The following is a 17,871-nucleotide window of genomic DNA, read 5'->3' on the forward strand; positions in this document are numbered from 1 at the left end:
GAGTTGCCACAAAATACTGCAATCATTGCAAGTTACACTCATTAGCTATAGAGTATGAAACGTTTCCCCAGCTAATTGAAGAGTATTACATCTTTTTCTTCCTTCGCTGTTTTCCTCTACATTGCAAACTTCAAATGACTTAAAATACAGTGGGTGACATGAAATGGATTTGATCCTTGCAAATGTGTTTGCACATAGAAAGCATTTTTCAGAGCTTGCATAAAAGTGTTAATGAAACAGTTGAAGTCATAGGTACAGGCTAATGACCTTGCCAGATTCTAATTTTGCTAATTTCTGTTGGGATTATTTTAATGACATGAAACTTCTATTATGAACTTGTATCTTTTTATTTTAACTGCTAAACTTTGACAGAACGTAAAGCAAATAAATTAGTAGATTATGTGGAACTAAAAGTGATTTTTTTTTTTTCCATTTAAGGTCAGTGTGATAAGAAACCTGAACACAAACAGCATTCTAGAATCAAAATCAGGGGCAAAATACTTATCTGTAATAAGCTTCATGTCAGGCCAGTCAGCGTTGCCAGTGGATGATGAAGTAGCCTCGCTGGAGGTAGAGCCAAAAGAAGAAACTGTTCATCCTGAGGATTCCAGTGAAGGAGCGTCTTCTGTTCCTCTCCCAGAGGCACCAGCCAAAGCAGAAGAAGTATCCGTGCAGATAAGCACAGAAGAGGTATCTCATGATGATGAACAGAATCGCAAAGTAAAAGAGAGTTATTTCATTTCTAACAGTAGCCAAATGGATATGTGCAGTAACTCTTCAGGTCCAGAGGTTTCTGCCACGGAAGTACGACAAACAGTCATTCCAAGCAGCTGTCTCAAGTTTTCTGGCTATGACAAGCCTCATGTTCCATTAGATATGTTCATAGATGTTGGTGAAGAACAGCCTGTGATTGCTTACAGGCCGACTGACTAACCAGGATAGCTGAAGTGGTTAAACAGAGCTCAGGAAGAACACGCATTGCTGAAGATTATGGAAAGTCTGGGTTATATTATGAACATCTACAAGTTTTACTGGTTCTGATCCAACCCGGGTAACCAGTACACAACTTAGTACGGCGGGATCCTGAAATGGGACTGAAAGTAGTGCCTGAGAACAGCATGAAAAGTGGGAGGAAATTTAATAACAACCACTTTGGAAGTGTTTGTGTGTATGACATGACTCACTATTTCCTATTTGAAATAGTGCTCTGTTTTTTTAGCAGTACTCTGTGAAGAACAAGACTTAATGAAGGAGTATAAAACAGCAGCTGTATTGTTATTCCCTTCTGTTTCAAATCCTTTTTAAAATTAATTCGATGAACATAATGCTTAAGAGGTCCTTCACTTGGTTACGATAGAGATGTGCAAGAAATATTTGAGAGTTTTTGTCTTTGGAGGTATTCTCTTGTCTTTTTCTCTTGAAGAGTATTTTTGTATTAAACAAAATGCTACTATTTCTTTTAAGTAAGAATATGCCTATAACCTTTTCTTGTGTATCTTAAGAATTTGATTTCATGGCCAAGAACCAGTTAGTTATAGTCTTTTCTGCAACTATAAGTATGTACTTCCAGGACCATTACTTTGTACATTTCAGTGAGTAAGTGATAGACTTTTTCCTTTGTAACATAAATCCTGTGACTAAAAAACCTGTTTTTTAAGAGTGCTGTTATTTGTGTATAACTGCATCCCTTTGGATCACGTAGGTACATTGTGTAACCATGTCACATTCTGGGTAACTCCTGCATTAGCATGCTGGCTGATGGTCATTGGGAAAAAAATGTGTGTAATGGGTAGTTGCACAAATTCTTTAGAAAATATTTTCAAAATTCAAAAGTGTGCTTTCTTCCAGAGCATTTTTTTCCTAATTCTTAGAACAATATGATCTTTTTTTAATAGAAATCAACAGGACTTCTTTCAAACGTGTTTTCTAGCAGGTTGAAAATTACTACCATTTTCCCCCTTTGTATGACATAACTCAGGAACTACACTGAATTACCTCCCTCTAAAAATACATCTCAAGACAATAGAAAAGTAGTGGTAAGTCGTAGTTCATAAGTTATTGTCATCTGACAGCCCTCTGTAGTTTTGAAAACTGAAGGATGAGGATTTTATTTTTTGTATTTAAAAACTTTGAGTCTAATGCCTGCAATCCAGTTATTTCCATTTAGTCAAGGTTTGATGGGTTTTTTTCTGTTTGTAGGAAATGGTTATAATAGTTCTTCATGAAGCTTAGTTCAGAAAAAAAAAATGTTTTACAGACACAAGGTAGTGAATTTATACAAAATTATGTCTTTGTTTTAAAAGATATTTTTTTCTAGGATTATCAGAAGTGTTTGCATGTTATAGAAGGTGGTTTTAAAGGAAAACCAGTATCATAATACTTCTGTCCTTACCTTTCTCAGTGGCATGAGTATTCCTAAGATAAAGTTAGTTTATACAGCAGTTTCTGGACTGCTTCCCTTCCTGCAGATACCAGACATTAACCACAATGGTGCATACTCAATTCCCAAAGATTTAAAGACAATAGCTATTTTCCCCTTCACTGCACATGTGAAGATAACAGTTCTGTTAGCAGGGTTTTGATAATTTTAGGAAAAGCCAAATCAAACAAGTGAATTTTGTAGTTCTGGTGTAATGGAAAGCCCAACTAGAAACATTTCAGTGTGTGTTAGCTGGCTCTGATTTGTTTCTGCATTATGTTCAAATGTAGTGAGACTCCCTAGTAACCTTTTCAATGTCATATTCTGGATTGAGTCCCTAGAAGGCAATGCTGGTGACTTACTGCTTTAGGATCCACTAGTGTGTAGGTACCTCCATTGCAGAAGTGCAAAAAATAACTCTCTTGGTGTTACAAGAAGGCTTTGAAAATCAGAATTAACTTGCACTTGAAAAGTTAGTTCAGCTGAAGCTTCAGTTAATAACGTGGTTCACCACTGAAGCGTGCTTTTAGCAGTCTGTCTACTAAGGAGATGAGCAGCCGTGTCTTGAGCAGAGCATGAAGTTGATGTCATTTCTTTCAGGTTTTGTAGGTTTGTTGATAAATATGAACTGCAATAAATACCTTGGGACTTTTATAATGTCAGGTAAGTGTTCAAGTTAAACTTGGCTCAGAAGGGAGAAACAGGGTATTAGAAACTGTGACGTTAGCTTGTTTCTTGGGAAGAAGTTTCTGAGCAGACAGTTCACTGAGTTGAGTCTCTTCTTTGCTACTGCTCAGAGTATTTCATCTTCTTGCAATTGGTAGCTTGTTTTCCTTCTGTCAGTTTTGTCCAAAAAAAATGTTGCTGTTCTCCAAGGAGATCAGGAATTAGCCATAGTAGTCATTCCATTCGCTGTGTCTGCCTCAAAACTATTCTGTCAGAAGTATGTAATTTCTTGGAAATATTAGTTTTACATTCTTCACGATGTGTGTTGAAACTGGTGCTGTTAGGAAAATTATTAATTCAGCCTTTTATGTTTGTGTGAACATAAGCCATCACTAAGTGTTTTCTGTTCTGGAAGATTTTCCTTTGCTGCCACACTGGAAGAGGAATGATATTTTTTGCCCATGTGAGGGCAGATAGGTGCATTTTAAAACCAAGTGACTCTCTCAGATTCTTTTTTCCCTCCGATACTACTACATTGTACATTGTCCTGAATCTCTCAAGTCGCATGGAGTCCTATGTGAGTAAAAGGGACCAGCCAGGTGCTAGGATATAATTATGGACAAGGATGTTAAGATTGATCAGAAATGACACAGAAATACTTCATGAGCATATGGGAAAATTTTGTCATGGTGCGTAGTTACATGTAATGGAAAGGCACTGTTATTCTGTAAGCTGAAAATCAAGTGCAGGCGTATGAGTGCTTTGTGCTATCCAGCATATATATATGTGTGTGTGTGCGCAACTGACCTCTTCTTATAACTATCAGAAGGTTAAATGTATTTTTTTAATGAAAATTTCTGAACTGTAATTACAAAAGCTGCTGAATTATCACCCTCCCTGCAGGTATGTCTTGTGTGTGCTGTGTACTTAACAAGTAGCCAATAGCACGGGGATAGTTTAGACATTTAAATTGCTCAGGCCAACTTGCAGGTTTTATAATTGTGAAATAAAGAAGTTTAAGGGTGCGCAAAGCACCAGAATCTTTTATTAGCTGTGACTAGCTGAAAATGTGAGGCCAGAGTGAGAAAAGAATGTGTTCCCTGGGTCAATAAGCTCTATTTCCCCCGTCTTGTTTCCAGCAGGTGCTAGTAGTGGTATTAAGAGAGAACTTAAAAACAGGGCAAGCTCATGATACTGTTTCTGCTAGGATACAATCCAGCTGCCTGCAGTGTGAGGACTTCTTGGGACAGCGAACATGGAAATACCTTTCTAGCTACTGCTAGTTAGCCTTGCTTTTGCAGTTCTGTCACACCAGATATCTGAGCCATGTGGCTTGGAAGCTGTCAGGCAGTATTTATCTGCGTTTTCACTTAACTACTAAATGAGTTTATATTAATGAATTAATATTCTTGTGATGAAGCAGTAGTTTGCTTAAGCTTCTGGATATCCATACATAGCACCTTGACACAGGATATCAAAGTGCATAACATTTACAGGTTTAAAATAATTTAATATGCATGCGTTTTACAGACATACCAGCTATCCAGTATGACACGCGTAGAAGGTTTCACCACTTCAGGCTGTTTCAGGTGATGTAGTCCTTCACTAGTTAAGATTGCAGGAAAAGAAACTTGCATGAGAAGAGCTGTTTTTCTCAAGGCTAGAAGTAACCCGTTGCTCTGAAGTGGTGCCATGTAAACAGTTTAGTATTAATAAATAAGAGCCATTGTACTTGGTTCAAATTAATAGTTTCAGCATGTCTTATTTAAAAAAAAAAAAAAAACACCAAAAAAACCCAAAACAACAAACCAGAGACAAAGCACCTTTCATCTTATTTTATAAGTGACCTGTATAGATTTCTTTAGTGTGTTTTTTAAAAATTCAGTCCTTGAATTATGAAGCCCTTGTTTATTAATACACTTTCTATATTCTCTAAATGGATGCAGTTGTTGGGCCTACAGTTCATTCTTCTCCCCGGAACTGCATCATTCTTCCTATGCATTTGTTTAAAGACTGCACAACCCCATCAGGCAATTTATTCTAGGAGTTCTTTACCCCTACAAAGTGTCTTCTAATGTTTAATGCAAGCCTTCCTGCCTTTAGAAACTTAATTATCCACAGTTGGCCTGCTGAACATACTTTGGTTCTTGTCTGAAACTTGTAACTAAACTACTTGTAAATACTGTAAATTTTAAATGTTTTTACATTTCATTTAAAAAAATCTGACAAATGTGTGTGCTTGCCCTTTTTCTTACTGTTAGCTTTTGTACTGAAGACTAAATCTGCTTTTGGAGCTTGTTCATGTTATGTATGTAGTGTATGTTTGAGCATTATTGAATAGAAAACACTGTGGGAGATGTGTAGCATGTATGTGTGTGTGTGTGTAATTATATGTAGCTAGTTACTGTATCCTACTTACTAGATGTATTGGCATGTAGAAGAATTAGTTTTAAACTAAGTTAATTTCTCATTTGTTGAGATACCCTTTGGGTGAAATACTGCTCACCCCAGGCAGTGGTGGAAGTCTGACTTTGACGAACGTGATTTACATCCATTTGTTTGACAGAGATCTCTCTCCTGTACAGATGTGAGGTGGTGCCTTTGCTGTGCTCCAGTTGCTGATCTTGGAGGGGGATGAGGGCTGACGCACAGGAGCTCTTTGATCCACTGATTCTGGCTACATCATTGGCGTTGCAATTTCTTTTTTGTCCTTTGAAGCTACTGATGCAGCCTGCAATAACGTCAGTCCAGTTCTATTGCTTGAGCCTGGGGACTCCTTATGTTCTATTTAAAAATTATGGACAAGGCTTAAATGGTAACACCATTTAAATGGATTAAGTGCTACAGAGCAAGGAAAGCCGGGCTGCCTTGAAATGCTTACCGATTACTTTATTTGAAATTAAATAATCACAAAAATCTTATTTATTTGATGTCTACTTCTTAATAGTGAGCATGTGTGTTCTTACCTGTATCTTGGAAATCAACTATGTGTCATGCTAATTCACCCGAAAGAATGTAGGCTACTGTTAGAAGAATTTTGGTTTCACTTGTCTGTTAAACCTAGAATGTGCAATTTAAAAACATTTTCTACTCCTGATCAACAAGTTTACTCCTTTCAAGTAACTTCTTAAGATTATGAGTAGTACTGTTTCTGGGCTGATTCCTGTAAGAGCAGTCATACCTTAAGAATTCAGATTCTCTTAGAAATGGCTACATAGATTGAGCAGAGTCAGAACAAATGGAGAAACTTGAATTTATAACATGTCTGCATTAATTACTACATTTAAATTTATAACACAGACTCTGAGTTTTAGTAATGGCTTAGGTTTTTGATTAACCCGTTACGAATTACTTAAGTCAAAAGAGTTTTCTTTCCTGAGGTTTTGGAGTTTTTTATCTCATTTGAGCACACCTCTGACCCTCATGTTTTCTAACTTGCTCATTTGTGTAATTGGACAATGACAGGGTAGCTGATCAGGCTGAAAACTAATTTTTCATTTATTTTGGGGCAAAGAAGATTTATTTTCTACTGTCCAGCCACAGCTTAAAAGAGGAAATGCATTGCATGCAGAGTAAATGATGAGCAGGCGTAACAGGTGGTTCTGCCAGCCAGCTCGCTATGTGTTCTGCAAAATTAATCCTGCAGTTGTCAAATATTTGCAATGTGTGCAGTAGAGCAGTAAGCAATGTTAAGTCTGATCTGTCTTTTTCCTGTGCCAACATCTCTTGAGTAGCACAGACTCAGAAAGGTTGCTTAAACAACTTATGCCTTTTCAAAAATACGCTTCCACAGAGAGTATATGGAATCCTTTCAGACTGAAAATACAGAATGAAAAGAATAAAAATCTAATATATTGTATTTCTGGGTATGACTGTTTTGTCTTATGTTTTGGGGTTTGGGTTTTTTTTGCAAGTTAACAGCAGCTCAGTTAATTCTAGGAAGGGTGGGAGGGCATGTGCAGTCCCATCCCAGAAGATGGGAACTGTAGGGAAGTAGTGTGTGCTTTCTGCTACCAGATTTGGTAGAGTTGAGGCCTGTGGCAACAGCAGCCACGATTGCAACCTGCTGCAAATGTGATTAAATGTAAGACAATTATAACAGGTAAGAGGAAGGGTTGCAAAAGCTTGCCTGGATGGCTAGAGGGCAGTGCCGGCACCTGGGTGGAGACGAAGAGGCAGAGAGCACCTTTGCCATTCCTCAGTCCCTTCTTCCACGTGGGTTCATCCCAGGAATTAGTCTGGCCTTATATCAGGCATTAGTATAGTACCTGTTCTCGCCTGCCCAAGTCTGAATAGAATTTGGAACAAAACACTGTGAATTTGGGGGATTAATTACTAAGAATTACTTTAGCAACTGCTTCCAGGGTGTGCAGCAAAACTAGCAATTTTATTTGAGGTACATCAAATTTTGCTTCCTGTAGGAAAAAGAATATGGAACAAAGCTTTTTGGCAAATAAGTGTCACAGGGTGATACTTAAATTTTCTGGTTAAATGGTCTCATTGCAGTAAACTCGAAACTAACACCTCTGAGAAGTGTGAAAACCAGTTAATACTGAGCGTGGAGTATTCTGTCCTGAAAAGCTCAGCATGCTGATTCCCGAATGTCAGGAGACTGTGTCCACACAAGATCTGAGACATTGTATTTTTTTTAAAAAAAAGGCTTGTAAAATTACAGTATGTTTACAAATTCAATAGTAATTTGGAGATGTTGGTAGTGAAGATTGTTGTTAGAATAGAGTCCTGTTCTAGAACTCACACTCCTTGGATGATACCAAGATTATATTGAGAATTAAAAAGACAACCGCAGAACTGAGCCACAGGCTGGAAAGTGTGATGTTTACAAACTTCCACTTGTAGAAGAGTGAAAGGTAGTTTCTTTTTTTTTTTTTCCTTCTTTTTTTTTTTTCCCTTGGCCAGGGAAGCCCCTGGAGCTTGCATCTTTCAGGGTTTTATTGCCCAAAGTAGCTACCAGAAGCGTTTGCTCCTTCTGCAGCCCAGGCGTTGATTACAGATGTAGAGGGAGGCATCCCAGTTCCTCCTCTTTCTTCCCCAGCACACTTCTGCCAGCCTCTCACCCTTCTCATGCTGCATGATGAGTCAGCCCAGCACGGTCTGTGGTCTGGACAGGGCTTCGGTGGTCAGGCACAGAGACTTCCAACCACTGCCTATGCAAAAATATGCATGGGTCATATCCTACTCACACTGGCAATATTTCAGGCATTGTCTCAGCTGCTTCTGGTGGCGGTGTGTCAGAGAGAGCGAGCCTCGGCACTGCCAGGCTTTGAGCCTTTGTTTACTTTAGTAGGTGGACTGAGAAAGCATGAGCAATGTTTGGGTTGTACCTTTCCAGGCTTATCTGTGGTTTCTGCTGGCTAAGTGATCACCTGGCACCTTTCCTATACTGTTAAGATTACCTAAGCAAAACCAGCAAACTGTGGAATATTTATTCCACGTGTCTCTCAGCTGGTGGGTTTTTGTCTGTAGATGATTTGGTGAGGGACCCACAACCTAAAGAAAAGTGGGTCTTTTCTCAATGGGCTTAAACAAGCTACAGCACTCTTTAGCGGTAGGGGGGAAAAAATCATATGGCTTTGCAAATGAGAAAAACTGACAATTTTAAATAAACTTTTCATTTAAATAAAAGGCTTCGAGCTATTTTGGGGTTTGTTATTACCTACAGTTCCTGATGAATGTTAGTGTTGGGTTACTAACTTTCTGGTGCAATTCAGTGTCTCGCACATCGTTAAATAAATATTGTATGTGCAAATAATGACTTGCTACACAGCCAGCCTTCAGCAAATCTTTACCTTTAATACGTTCAAATGTCTCACTATTGAGGTGCAGCTATGGCATGGGCAATTTCTAACCCTAATCTTTAAAATGTTGACCCAAGCCCTTTAACAGCGAGAGTTAAACAATTCATACCTGTGGGCAGGCAGCAGTGAAGGCACGCACTGTGCAGTGAAAGTCAGCCTTGCTTCCTCAGAAACTTCTCTTAAGAACCTGTGTGATGCAAGGCCTCTTCCCTGAAGGGCAGGGGAAAAAAATCCAGAAAGTCCCTCCTGCCTGACTGCAGGGGTTTTCTTTTTCTTTCTCTCTTTTCTTTTTTTTTCTTTTATGTGTGTAGTGATTCATTTTCCCAGCCCCCCTGAGCTTGTGAAGGGCCATCCTGCCGCACATGGCACATCAGAAGAGGCTGAGAGAGCTGGGTCCCCTCAGCTGGGAGAGGCGATGGCTGGGGAGGGGATCTAATTGCAGTTGCCGACTGTAGACACATTTGCAGAAAAGACAGACTTTCCTCTGAGGCCTCTGATCAAAACACAAAAAGCGTCTGTCATAAGTTGCAGTGGGGGAACCCCACTTAGATATATGGGGGGAAAAACTCACAGTGAAGGTGGTTAAGTGTGGGATAACACTGCCGTGCTCTGAGCATTAGGCTGGACTGGATGACCTCCAGAGCCCCCTCCCAAGATGGGTTTTTGTGTGAGTCCATGCTGGCTGCTCAGAAGGGTAAAAGACTGAAAATGATAACTCCAATTGAGAGTCTTTGGGTCCAGAATAATCTGAACCACTCATTTTTTTTTATTGTCACTTTGTGTGAAATGCCACACATGAGAGAGATTTGTCTGGCCTCTGCCAGTTACTAGAAGTATTCTCTGTGTATAGAGGAATCTCTGCTTCAGGAGTTTCTCCCCTTCCTTCATCTTCCCGCACCCTCATCCAGGCATTTAAGCAAAACGCACCCTCACATCCACTGCAAGTATCAGAGACTCACAGCTGAAAAGCCAAAGATGGTGCTGCATAAGCAGTTCCAGGGTTAAATTTTCTCTTCTAATGGATGGCAAACAACATGTTCAAGCGAAAAAGAAAAAAAAACCAATGATGTGGTGCTGTCAGATTGGCCGAGTCACGCAGCTTCCAGCAAGAATGTACTTGACTTTTACCTCTGTGTAGCAATATCCAATCCTTAAGAGAAAGAAATCTGTTTACCCAGCATTCGGATAGGTTTTTATTCCAGGAATGGAAAAAGTTCTCATGCCCACTGTTCTATGTCGGTTCACAGAAACATCAGTACTGCTGTTCCACAAAGGTATGGATCAAAAAGATGCTTCAGTGTAAGCTGAGATGAGCTAGTAGCATGACTACTTATGTGGGCTCTGCTGGGGGAAGTAATACATTTTCAGTTTCCATTTCTTCATAAAGTACTCTTCAAAGTATTCTTAAATTTGTTTTTCAACGTTCTCATTCATATTTTAAATAGCATTGCAGAGCACGTCATCACAGAGTTCCTCAATTGTTTACTAAATGTACTATACATGTATTCTGGGAAACTCAAGACATGTATCTATGTACGTGTGTGTGTGTGTGTAGCTGGTACTTGTTTGACTCTAGCTATTTTTATCACACAAAGCACTGAAGAAGCATGACTGAAGTTAATGAGTAGGACAATGCTACGGATGCTAATAACCTGGGGATTACCAGTGGCTGTTTCAATAATCACAAAAATTATGTGAAGAGTTACCGATCACTTCAGAGTGCCAAGTCCCATCACAGATAAAGCGCCATCAGAGTGCAGCGCGCAGGAAACCCCAAGTTTTTCCTTGAAACAGGCATTTCTTTCCCCATTTCACCATGCGACAGAGCAGCCTTTTTCAAGTGAAACCCACCTGCACCAGGTGGGCTGGCCCTCAGCTCTGCATTTGTAGGAGCAAACACCATCAAAAGGGATTTTGGCAAAGCTCCACGCTTCAGCTCCGGGCAATTAATGCGGGGTACGGGAAGGTGTGTTGGTACAATTCAAGTAAGCAAATACACAACCTGTGACTAAACTTTGATGACATTTCGGTCTGGTGATTGGTTTATAAAAGTTCCCTATTCCCGCACTTGAGCTCATATAACATGATGAAATACTAATTGCATTTGGTGTGGGGAACTACTTAAAGGTCATTGGATTTTGAAAATGTGTTTGGGAAATGGATAGATAAAAAATTCCCAGCCAGCAATGACAAGGTGGCCTTTCTGCCTTCTACCTTCATTTTGGTTTTCTTTTTTTTTTCTGCATTTCTTCTCAGTTCCCTTAATTCGGTTAACTAGTCAATTATTCAAAGCTACACATCTAGCTTTTTAATATAGCTGCTGCAGGTTTGGGGCTTGGATAATGAGGTAGAGGTGATCAGCTGAACTGACAGCCTGTGTCCATGCATTTGATCGAGGCCAGCTTCTTGATTAGGTGTTGTGCAGTTTGCTGAGTATAACCAACTGCCTTTAAATAAAAAAAAAAACACCTTCATTTGAACCAGAACTTGCACTTTTTTGACCTGACAGGTGTTTTGCTTCCACCTTTTCCCAAAATAAAGATGATTGTTAGGCAAATTCTTGTTTCTGCAGACAGGTAGTCTTCACGTCCATCATTTCTTTGGTGGGCGTCATTACATAGTGCTGCACTATGTCATATGAAATTTGGGGGTTCTCTTCTTGCTTGTCAAGGTGAGCTTGCAAAAGAAGAACGCATCCTGACTTTTGCCCAGATGTGCTGGTGCACGAGTGGTGAAGTACATGTGGATGTCAGCACCGGGGAGCTTTCAGGGAGGGAAGAGTAAGGGGCAAGGCTGGGCAGGGGGGCCAGCAGGCTCCCAGCTACCGTCAGCGGCATCATGTTCGCTGCCAGCAACCGACTTGGCTGAGCTTTCCATACATCCCAGGAGCACAAAACCTGTCTCCCAGCAGGCAGGCATGGACGTGGCATTGAAGTGTTTACAAACACAAAGCAAGATCGATTTTGCTGGGGCACCCCTGGCCCTGGGGTCAGGCTCGCAGGGATGCGCGTATTGGAAAGGCAGGATTCGGAGGACAGTGGCCACAAACGCCAGTATTCATGCAGGCAGCATCACGGCACACCCGCACCAGTCGGGGCATATGACTCCTGGCAGTCTGAAAGTCCAACACAGAGTGGCACTTTGGCCCGATGGGCTGGGCTCACCTCCCCATTCCCTGCCCAGAGGCTGGCAATGCGGCGTCTGCCCTGGCCTCCCAGCATCTCTCCAGCAGCCAGCGTGGTGTGGATGAGCTGCCCGACAGCACAGCAGGCAGCGATTTCGCGGCCCCTTGTTCCTCCGATGATGCATGTCTAGATGACATCCTACTGCGAACACACCTGCAAACTCTGTCCACTTGCATTTGACCCGAAGACAGGCCACCAAATCAGATGACATCCCATGGGTAGGTCTTTCACATGTTTGCAGCAAAATTTCTTGTGTTCTTCAGCTCTGAGCAACTAGTGAGATGAAAAATAAACAAATACATAAATAAATAAAAATCTTAGCATGGCAAGCAAGCAAGCTTGTGTGACAAATTTATGGGATAAAGTAGTGTTGCCAGACATCATTTGGGAATTAGTGCTTAAAAAAGAGGACCTTTTTCATGCTGGTTTTCTTCATAATTAGTTCCAAACTTCAGAGTGACCACAGCTGCCAAGTAAGAACAATTGCTTATGTTTAATTTAGAACAACTCACGTGTTTTTCAGCTAAATTAAACCAAAGCGAAACCGGGGATTTTGGAACCACTGAGAACAAGGGGAACTCTGCAGTGTTTACCAACTACTTCCTCGTAAGACATGCCCAAGAGGAAGAGAGATGCTCTTCAGTCATGGAGCTGCTCTCCTAAGCATGAGGGGGATCACGCTTTCCTCCCTTTGCTTACTGATGCACCTGCTTCAGGATGAGATAACTAGTAAGTAAAGGCTTTCCGCTCTTTTCTTATGTGGGGAGGGGGCTGCTGGGTGTGTTATTGAATCTCTGGATCTTTTGATGGGTTTCAAAAGTCCTGTCATTTCCAAATTAGTCTGTTATTTTGTCTTTCCAGGTTTTGAAATGCAGCTAAAGCAAGCATGTTGCCCATTGAATTTATTCATAGCTGTATTACCAGTTTCAGTTCAATTAGTACAAGTCTTACCAGATTCTGTGATATGCCAGGGATAAAGCTGCAGTAATATAGACTCATCTGGGTTACAAAACCCAGAAAAATGTTAGTATTCAGATGCTTCATAGAGGTTGTTAACTGATTGTCATTTGTAACCATAGCAGTTTGAAAAAAAAAAATCTTGAAAATCGTCAGGCAGCTTTTTCCAGTGGTGCAGACTGGAAAAGCAGTGAATCTCAGGTTATTTTTTATTAGGTAAGAGCTGATACACACGGTTGTGGCAACTGTTAAAACAGTTATAATCCTTGTAGGTTAAAGTTGAGATGTGGAGGAAAGAGCACTCAACTTGAACTACTGATGTGGTTTACTGCAGGCTCTCTGAATTTATCTGAAGGGTTTGTTTCCTGGGATGTCCATCAGGCATCTTTCACAGCAGTAAAGTCAGTAATGAAAAATGGAAAAAAAATAAACCCAAACCACATAAAAGTGTTCCTTTCATAGTACTAAGCCTGTTTGTTCTGTAACTGCTAGATTCAGATGCTGTGTCTCGGAAAGTTTTGACCATGAGGTCCAGGACATTTAATTTCCCTGCAGTCTGCTAGTCATGAAACCAAACGAGCTGTAGCAATACCCCCCAATTTCAATACGGAGGAGAGTGTCTGTGATGAACTCGTTATGTTATCATTCCTTATTATTTGCAGTGATTTTAGTTTTGGAAAACCGAGACCTGCAAGATTCGATTAAGCCGCAGAAGGTAGAGTTCCATTCGTTAAACTTCAACAGCACTTTGCATTGGCAGCCTGGGAGGGCCAGAGAGGCAAGAGACACGGTCTACTTTGTGCAGTATAAAGTGTAAGTATCGGGGGAACTCCAGCCTCCCGCTGGGCTGGGGCCCATCCCTGCTTGGCACGTCAAAGGGATTTCTCAGGTGACACTGGATGTTCTCCCCATACTTCAGGAACAGCCACGTCCTGCTCAGCTGCCAGCTCTCGGTTGTTGCTGCACTTGTTAATAGCCCATAAGGTGCAGCTGAACAGCCCGTGGCAGGCAGGGAAGAAGCACCTCCAGCAATACCCTCTGCACCCTCATTGCACCATAGAGTTGCAGAAAAACGTCATTTGAAGGGAACCTCTGGAGTTCACCGGGTCCAAGCATGGGCCTGAAGCAGGTCTATCTAGGTCAGGTAGCAATAGGACTTCTGCAATAGGACATTTAAGGTATTTCGGTGGCCCACCTTGCCCACAACGGTGCTGCAGTGTGCCTCACATGGCAAACGAGGCAGTGCTAGGGGCTGCTCCTCAGAGGAGGTATGCTCCCAACCCTGGCACACCTGGTGAGCACCTGAAATCACTACTGCCTTTGAGAAATTAGCTGATGGAAACTGGCATTCTGCCCATCATTGAACACACTGGCTAAGCCAAAGCTCACCTACCTCTCCTGAAGGGCGAGTATGCAGTGGCTTCCTACAGGGCTGGTGACCCACCTCTCTGCTTTAGGTATCTTTCAGAAAAGACAGAAACCTGTAGCTCCCAAACGCCCATGAAATCAATATTCCCTGTCATCAAAGTGAAGGGAGTTAATTTCCATGGCAGAATGCTTGTCAGTACCGCTGGGTTAAAACCAACAGTTAAAAACCTGTACGGACCCAGCCGGTGACAGCTAAAGCTTACATCCTTCCTCCTCTTTCTCCATAGGTATGGGCAGAGCACGTGGCAAAACAAAGACGACTGCTGGGGGATTCAAAGCCATGTGTGTGACCTAACGAATGAGACCTCTGACATCCGAGAGCCTTACTACGGCAGAGTGAAAGCCGCGTCAGCTGGCGTCTATTCCGACTGGAGCCCCAGCTGCCGATTCACTCCCTGGCGAGAAAGTAAGTGCAAACATATGGGTCTCTCTGAGAAAGGAATTGGATTTTCTGTGGCATGGAATACATCATTTCTGCTCACAATTTGCAAACATGAGTAATCCTTTTCTAGCTACAAAGCCATACTAAAATAAGTTGCGAGTCAGTATCTCTCAGGTGAAGGGTTGTGATAAAGTAATTTTCCCCACATTTGAAAGCCAACCAATTATGGATAAGTAGCCACTTACCAATAATTAGGGGATCAGAAGTATCCGGTTCCCTTTAACTCAACCTCTTCCTCAAGGCATGGAACTACACAAATTATTTTCAGCCATTTTTGTGGCTGCTGGAAGGACTGGATACAAGGTGGAAAAGAAGGAAATGTTTTCTGCTTGAGGGGAAAAGGGGGAAAAGAGCTGAGAGCTGCGTGGCCACCATTCTTCTCACATTTATGTCTTTTCCTGACTGCAGTGTATTTAGAAAGGGCATGCACAAAGCTTTTCGTTAGTACAGTCATTATAATGCCATAGTATATTAGAAATTGGAGGACTGTCAAAACACTGAACACTACCAGGGTACCTACCAGTAAGTTCCTCATGAATTAACCAGTTTTCCCTCACTGGTCAATGCAAAATTGAATTGTGAATGTCAATGCAGGTCACTTCACAGCCCTGAAGTGCAAACTACCTTGAGCCTCCTGTACAGATGAAACCACAAGCTTTGACATAAAGCAGTACCTTGCAGCAGCAACAGCCCATCTTGCCCTGTGCCACCTCCTCCTCCTGGAGAGACGCATGGGGCAGCTGCTGTCCTGTCTCTCCACATCTCTGGGGCTGCACGCACAAGTATGCAGGCACTAGCCTGAACCCTCAGCTGTGTTTAACCAAGCAGACTGGAAAATCTTTGAAAGTAATGATTGAAGTTGATTCCTTGCATAACTGAAATGGTTCAAATAGCTGTTTTATGCAGTCCAAGCACACAGATAAATATGGGAAGAAAAAAAGAATCCACAACATTTTGCTTGACCAGCCTGCAGTCAGCAACATGCAGCTTTGAGAGACTTCAAAAAGTTTGGCTCAAAGATAGATTTACAAACTCGGGAAATGTCATCCCCAAAATGTCCCAAGCAATAACCACAAAGAAGTAAGGATTTACAAAGTGGCACTTTAACAGTAAATACAGCATAATATATTGTTGGTAACAAGAACATTAAATTGTTGAATGGATTCAAATTGCATTCTGTGAAACATCATTATTAATAGACTATAATTGTATTCATAGCTTTGGGTTTTTTCCTTAGCTATGATAGGACCCCCGATGGTAACTGTGGTTCATAGCAACAAATCCATAATACTAAAGCTCCAGGCTCCACGTTCTCCTTATAAAAGGAAGAGAGGCAGCAAGATACCAATGACAAATTATTATGATCTGCTATACCAAGTCTTCATAATTAACAACCTACTAGATGAGGTAAGTGCACATTCAAGTATGAACCCTTTACCATTGAAAAGCCAGGAAAGTATGGGCGCACCATGCTTGTTTTATGGTTGAAATAGTCTTCTGAGATTGTGAGAGCATCGATGACTGTGCAAATATTTGAAAACATAGTAGGTTTATTTTTCAGGAATTGAATTTGAATGGAGTTGTAATTCCTCTCTTTATTCTTTCCCATCAACTTAGTATTTCATACTAGAGTAAAAAACTGGGACAGGAGGGGAATTTTCTTTAAAAATAATAAATACATTATTAATTCTATTGACTTTGTGCAAGTCCACATGCTGCTCTGCATCCTCTGTTCTTATCAAACTTTACTCACACACTCGCTAGGGTAATGTGCTTGACTGGCTGTTTTTACTCCGCTCTGTCTGAAGCAACACAGAGTCCCAGTGTACAAAGGAAAAGACAAGGTTATTAAAATAGAAGATTTGAGGCCTGGAGTCAGCTACTGCATCGTGGCTAAAACATATGTGCCAATGCTGGACCGCAGCAGTGCCTACAGCAGCAGGCAATGCACCGTACTGCAGTGACAGGGCTGGCACCTCTGCGACAGGTAAGTCACCAGCTGAAACTGGAGATGACTCTGGAAGTCAAGAGCTATCCCCTCACCAAAGGCAGATACTCTCCAAAGGGAGACAAAAAGGTGTGGCATAAAAACTGCCATCCCATATGACAATATTAGCCAGAGTTCTTACATCATATCAGCTAGTTTCACACCAGGTAAGAACGATACAGCCAACGAGATTAGAAGAATGGCATGGATAATTATTTGCATGCTGGCACGGTCCTCAGAAACACCTCCCTCTTCCCTTTCTTTAAACAGTTATACATAATATTGCTTTCATCAGTTTTTATTGCTGTCAAGTAATAATTAGCTAGGAAAATGAGTGATCTCCAACTTTCTTAACATGCAATTCTGCTGCAAGATCTGCAATTCTGTTCAGGATTTTAGCTGATGTATTTAATTCAAATGAGCCTGTCCTATTTTCATGGCCATTCTTCAGGTGTAATGTGTTTAAAAATAAATCAGCTATCAAATTTCATGAGTTTCCATGAGCCAAAATGCAAGAGTTAACTCAATTAGGTGGTCTGAAAAATCTGTTTGTTTACTTACCTCAATCGCTAGATTATCTTCTTGTATCATATGCCTAGCAGAGAGATTTACATTAAAAAAAAGAGCTAAGCCAAAGCTGGCTTCAGTGTCCTTGGCCTTAGCAAGCTCAGATTTGGGTCCTTTCTAGGGATAATGGAGGAAAACTGGAAAAGCATCCAAGTCTGAATCCGTGCTTCTGTTCTCTGTTCAATACCCGAGCTATAAAAGATTTTCTTTCTTCTGAGTCATAATATGATGCATAACATTGGTCTCTCTTGAGACTTGGTCAGTGGGCTTAGGCTAAGGAGGGAGTCAGTTTCTAGGTGATTTTCCTACATTTTTGCTTGCTTTCCCAATACTGTAAAAAGCTGGAAGCTCAGGTTAGAGCTGGACTTCTGAACAACCTGCAGAGGTACAGAAGGGCTGCAGGC

General features: G+C 41.1%; 2 protein-coding genes across 6 annotated transcripts in view; both read left to right on the top strand.

The window, feature by feature from the left end:
- IFNGR1 (interferon gamma receptor 1) overlaps positions 1-6,899 on the top strand; it is a 28,873-nt gene extending 21,974 nt beyond the window's left edge. For 2 of the 5 annotated variants that reach the window (XM_068410322.1, XM_068410339.1), the window contains exon 7: positions 439-6,899. In XM_068410322.1, the coding sequence (XP_068266423.1) occupies positions 439-933 (495 nt within the window). In that variant the 3' untranslated portion in view covers positions 934-6,899. The remainder of the gene's footprint in view (positions 1-438) is intronic. The other 3 variants (XR_011048966.1, XR_011048967.1, XR_011048971.1) reach the window with 3 other exon arrangements.
- Positions 6,900-10,717: 3,818 nt separating this feature from the next.
- On the top strand, positions 10,718-16,877 carry IL22RA2 (interleukin 22 receptor subunit alpha 2). The gene is made up of 5 exons (XM_068396126.1): positions 10,718-10,886; positions 13,706-13,856; positions 14,699-14,877; positions 16,151-16,320; positions 16,722-16,877. The coding sequence occupies exons 1-5, from the start codon at positions 10,718-10,720 to the stop codon at positions 16,875-16,877; spliced, it is 825 nt and encodes a 274-aa protein (XP_068252227.1).
- The last annotated feature ends 994 nt before the right edge of the window (positions 16,878-17,871 follow it).

This window comes from Nyctibius grandis, chromosome 1, assembly GCF_013368605.1.
Source record: "Nyctibius grandis isolate bNycGra1 chromosome 1, bNycGra1.pri, whole genome shotgun sequence".
NCBI lineage: Eukaryota > Metazoa > Chordata > Aves > Nyctibiiformes > Nyctibiidae > Nyctibius > Nyctibius grandis.

Excerpts from the sequence above, each read along its gene's own strand:
- IL22RA2 (XM_068396126.1), top strand. The coding sequence starts at position 10,718 with ATGCGACAGAGCAGCCTTTTTCAAGTGAAACCCACCTGCACCAGGTGG. Across the intron at positions 10,887-13,705 it reads GGTGTGTTGGTACAATTCAA|TGATTTTAGTTTTGGAAAAC; the intron begins GTAAGCAAATAC and ends TATTATTTGCAG. Across the intron at positions 16,321-16,721 it reads TTAACAACCTACTAGATGAG|CAACACAGAGTCCCAGTGTA; the intron begins GTAAGTGCACAT and ends CTCTGTCTGAAG.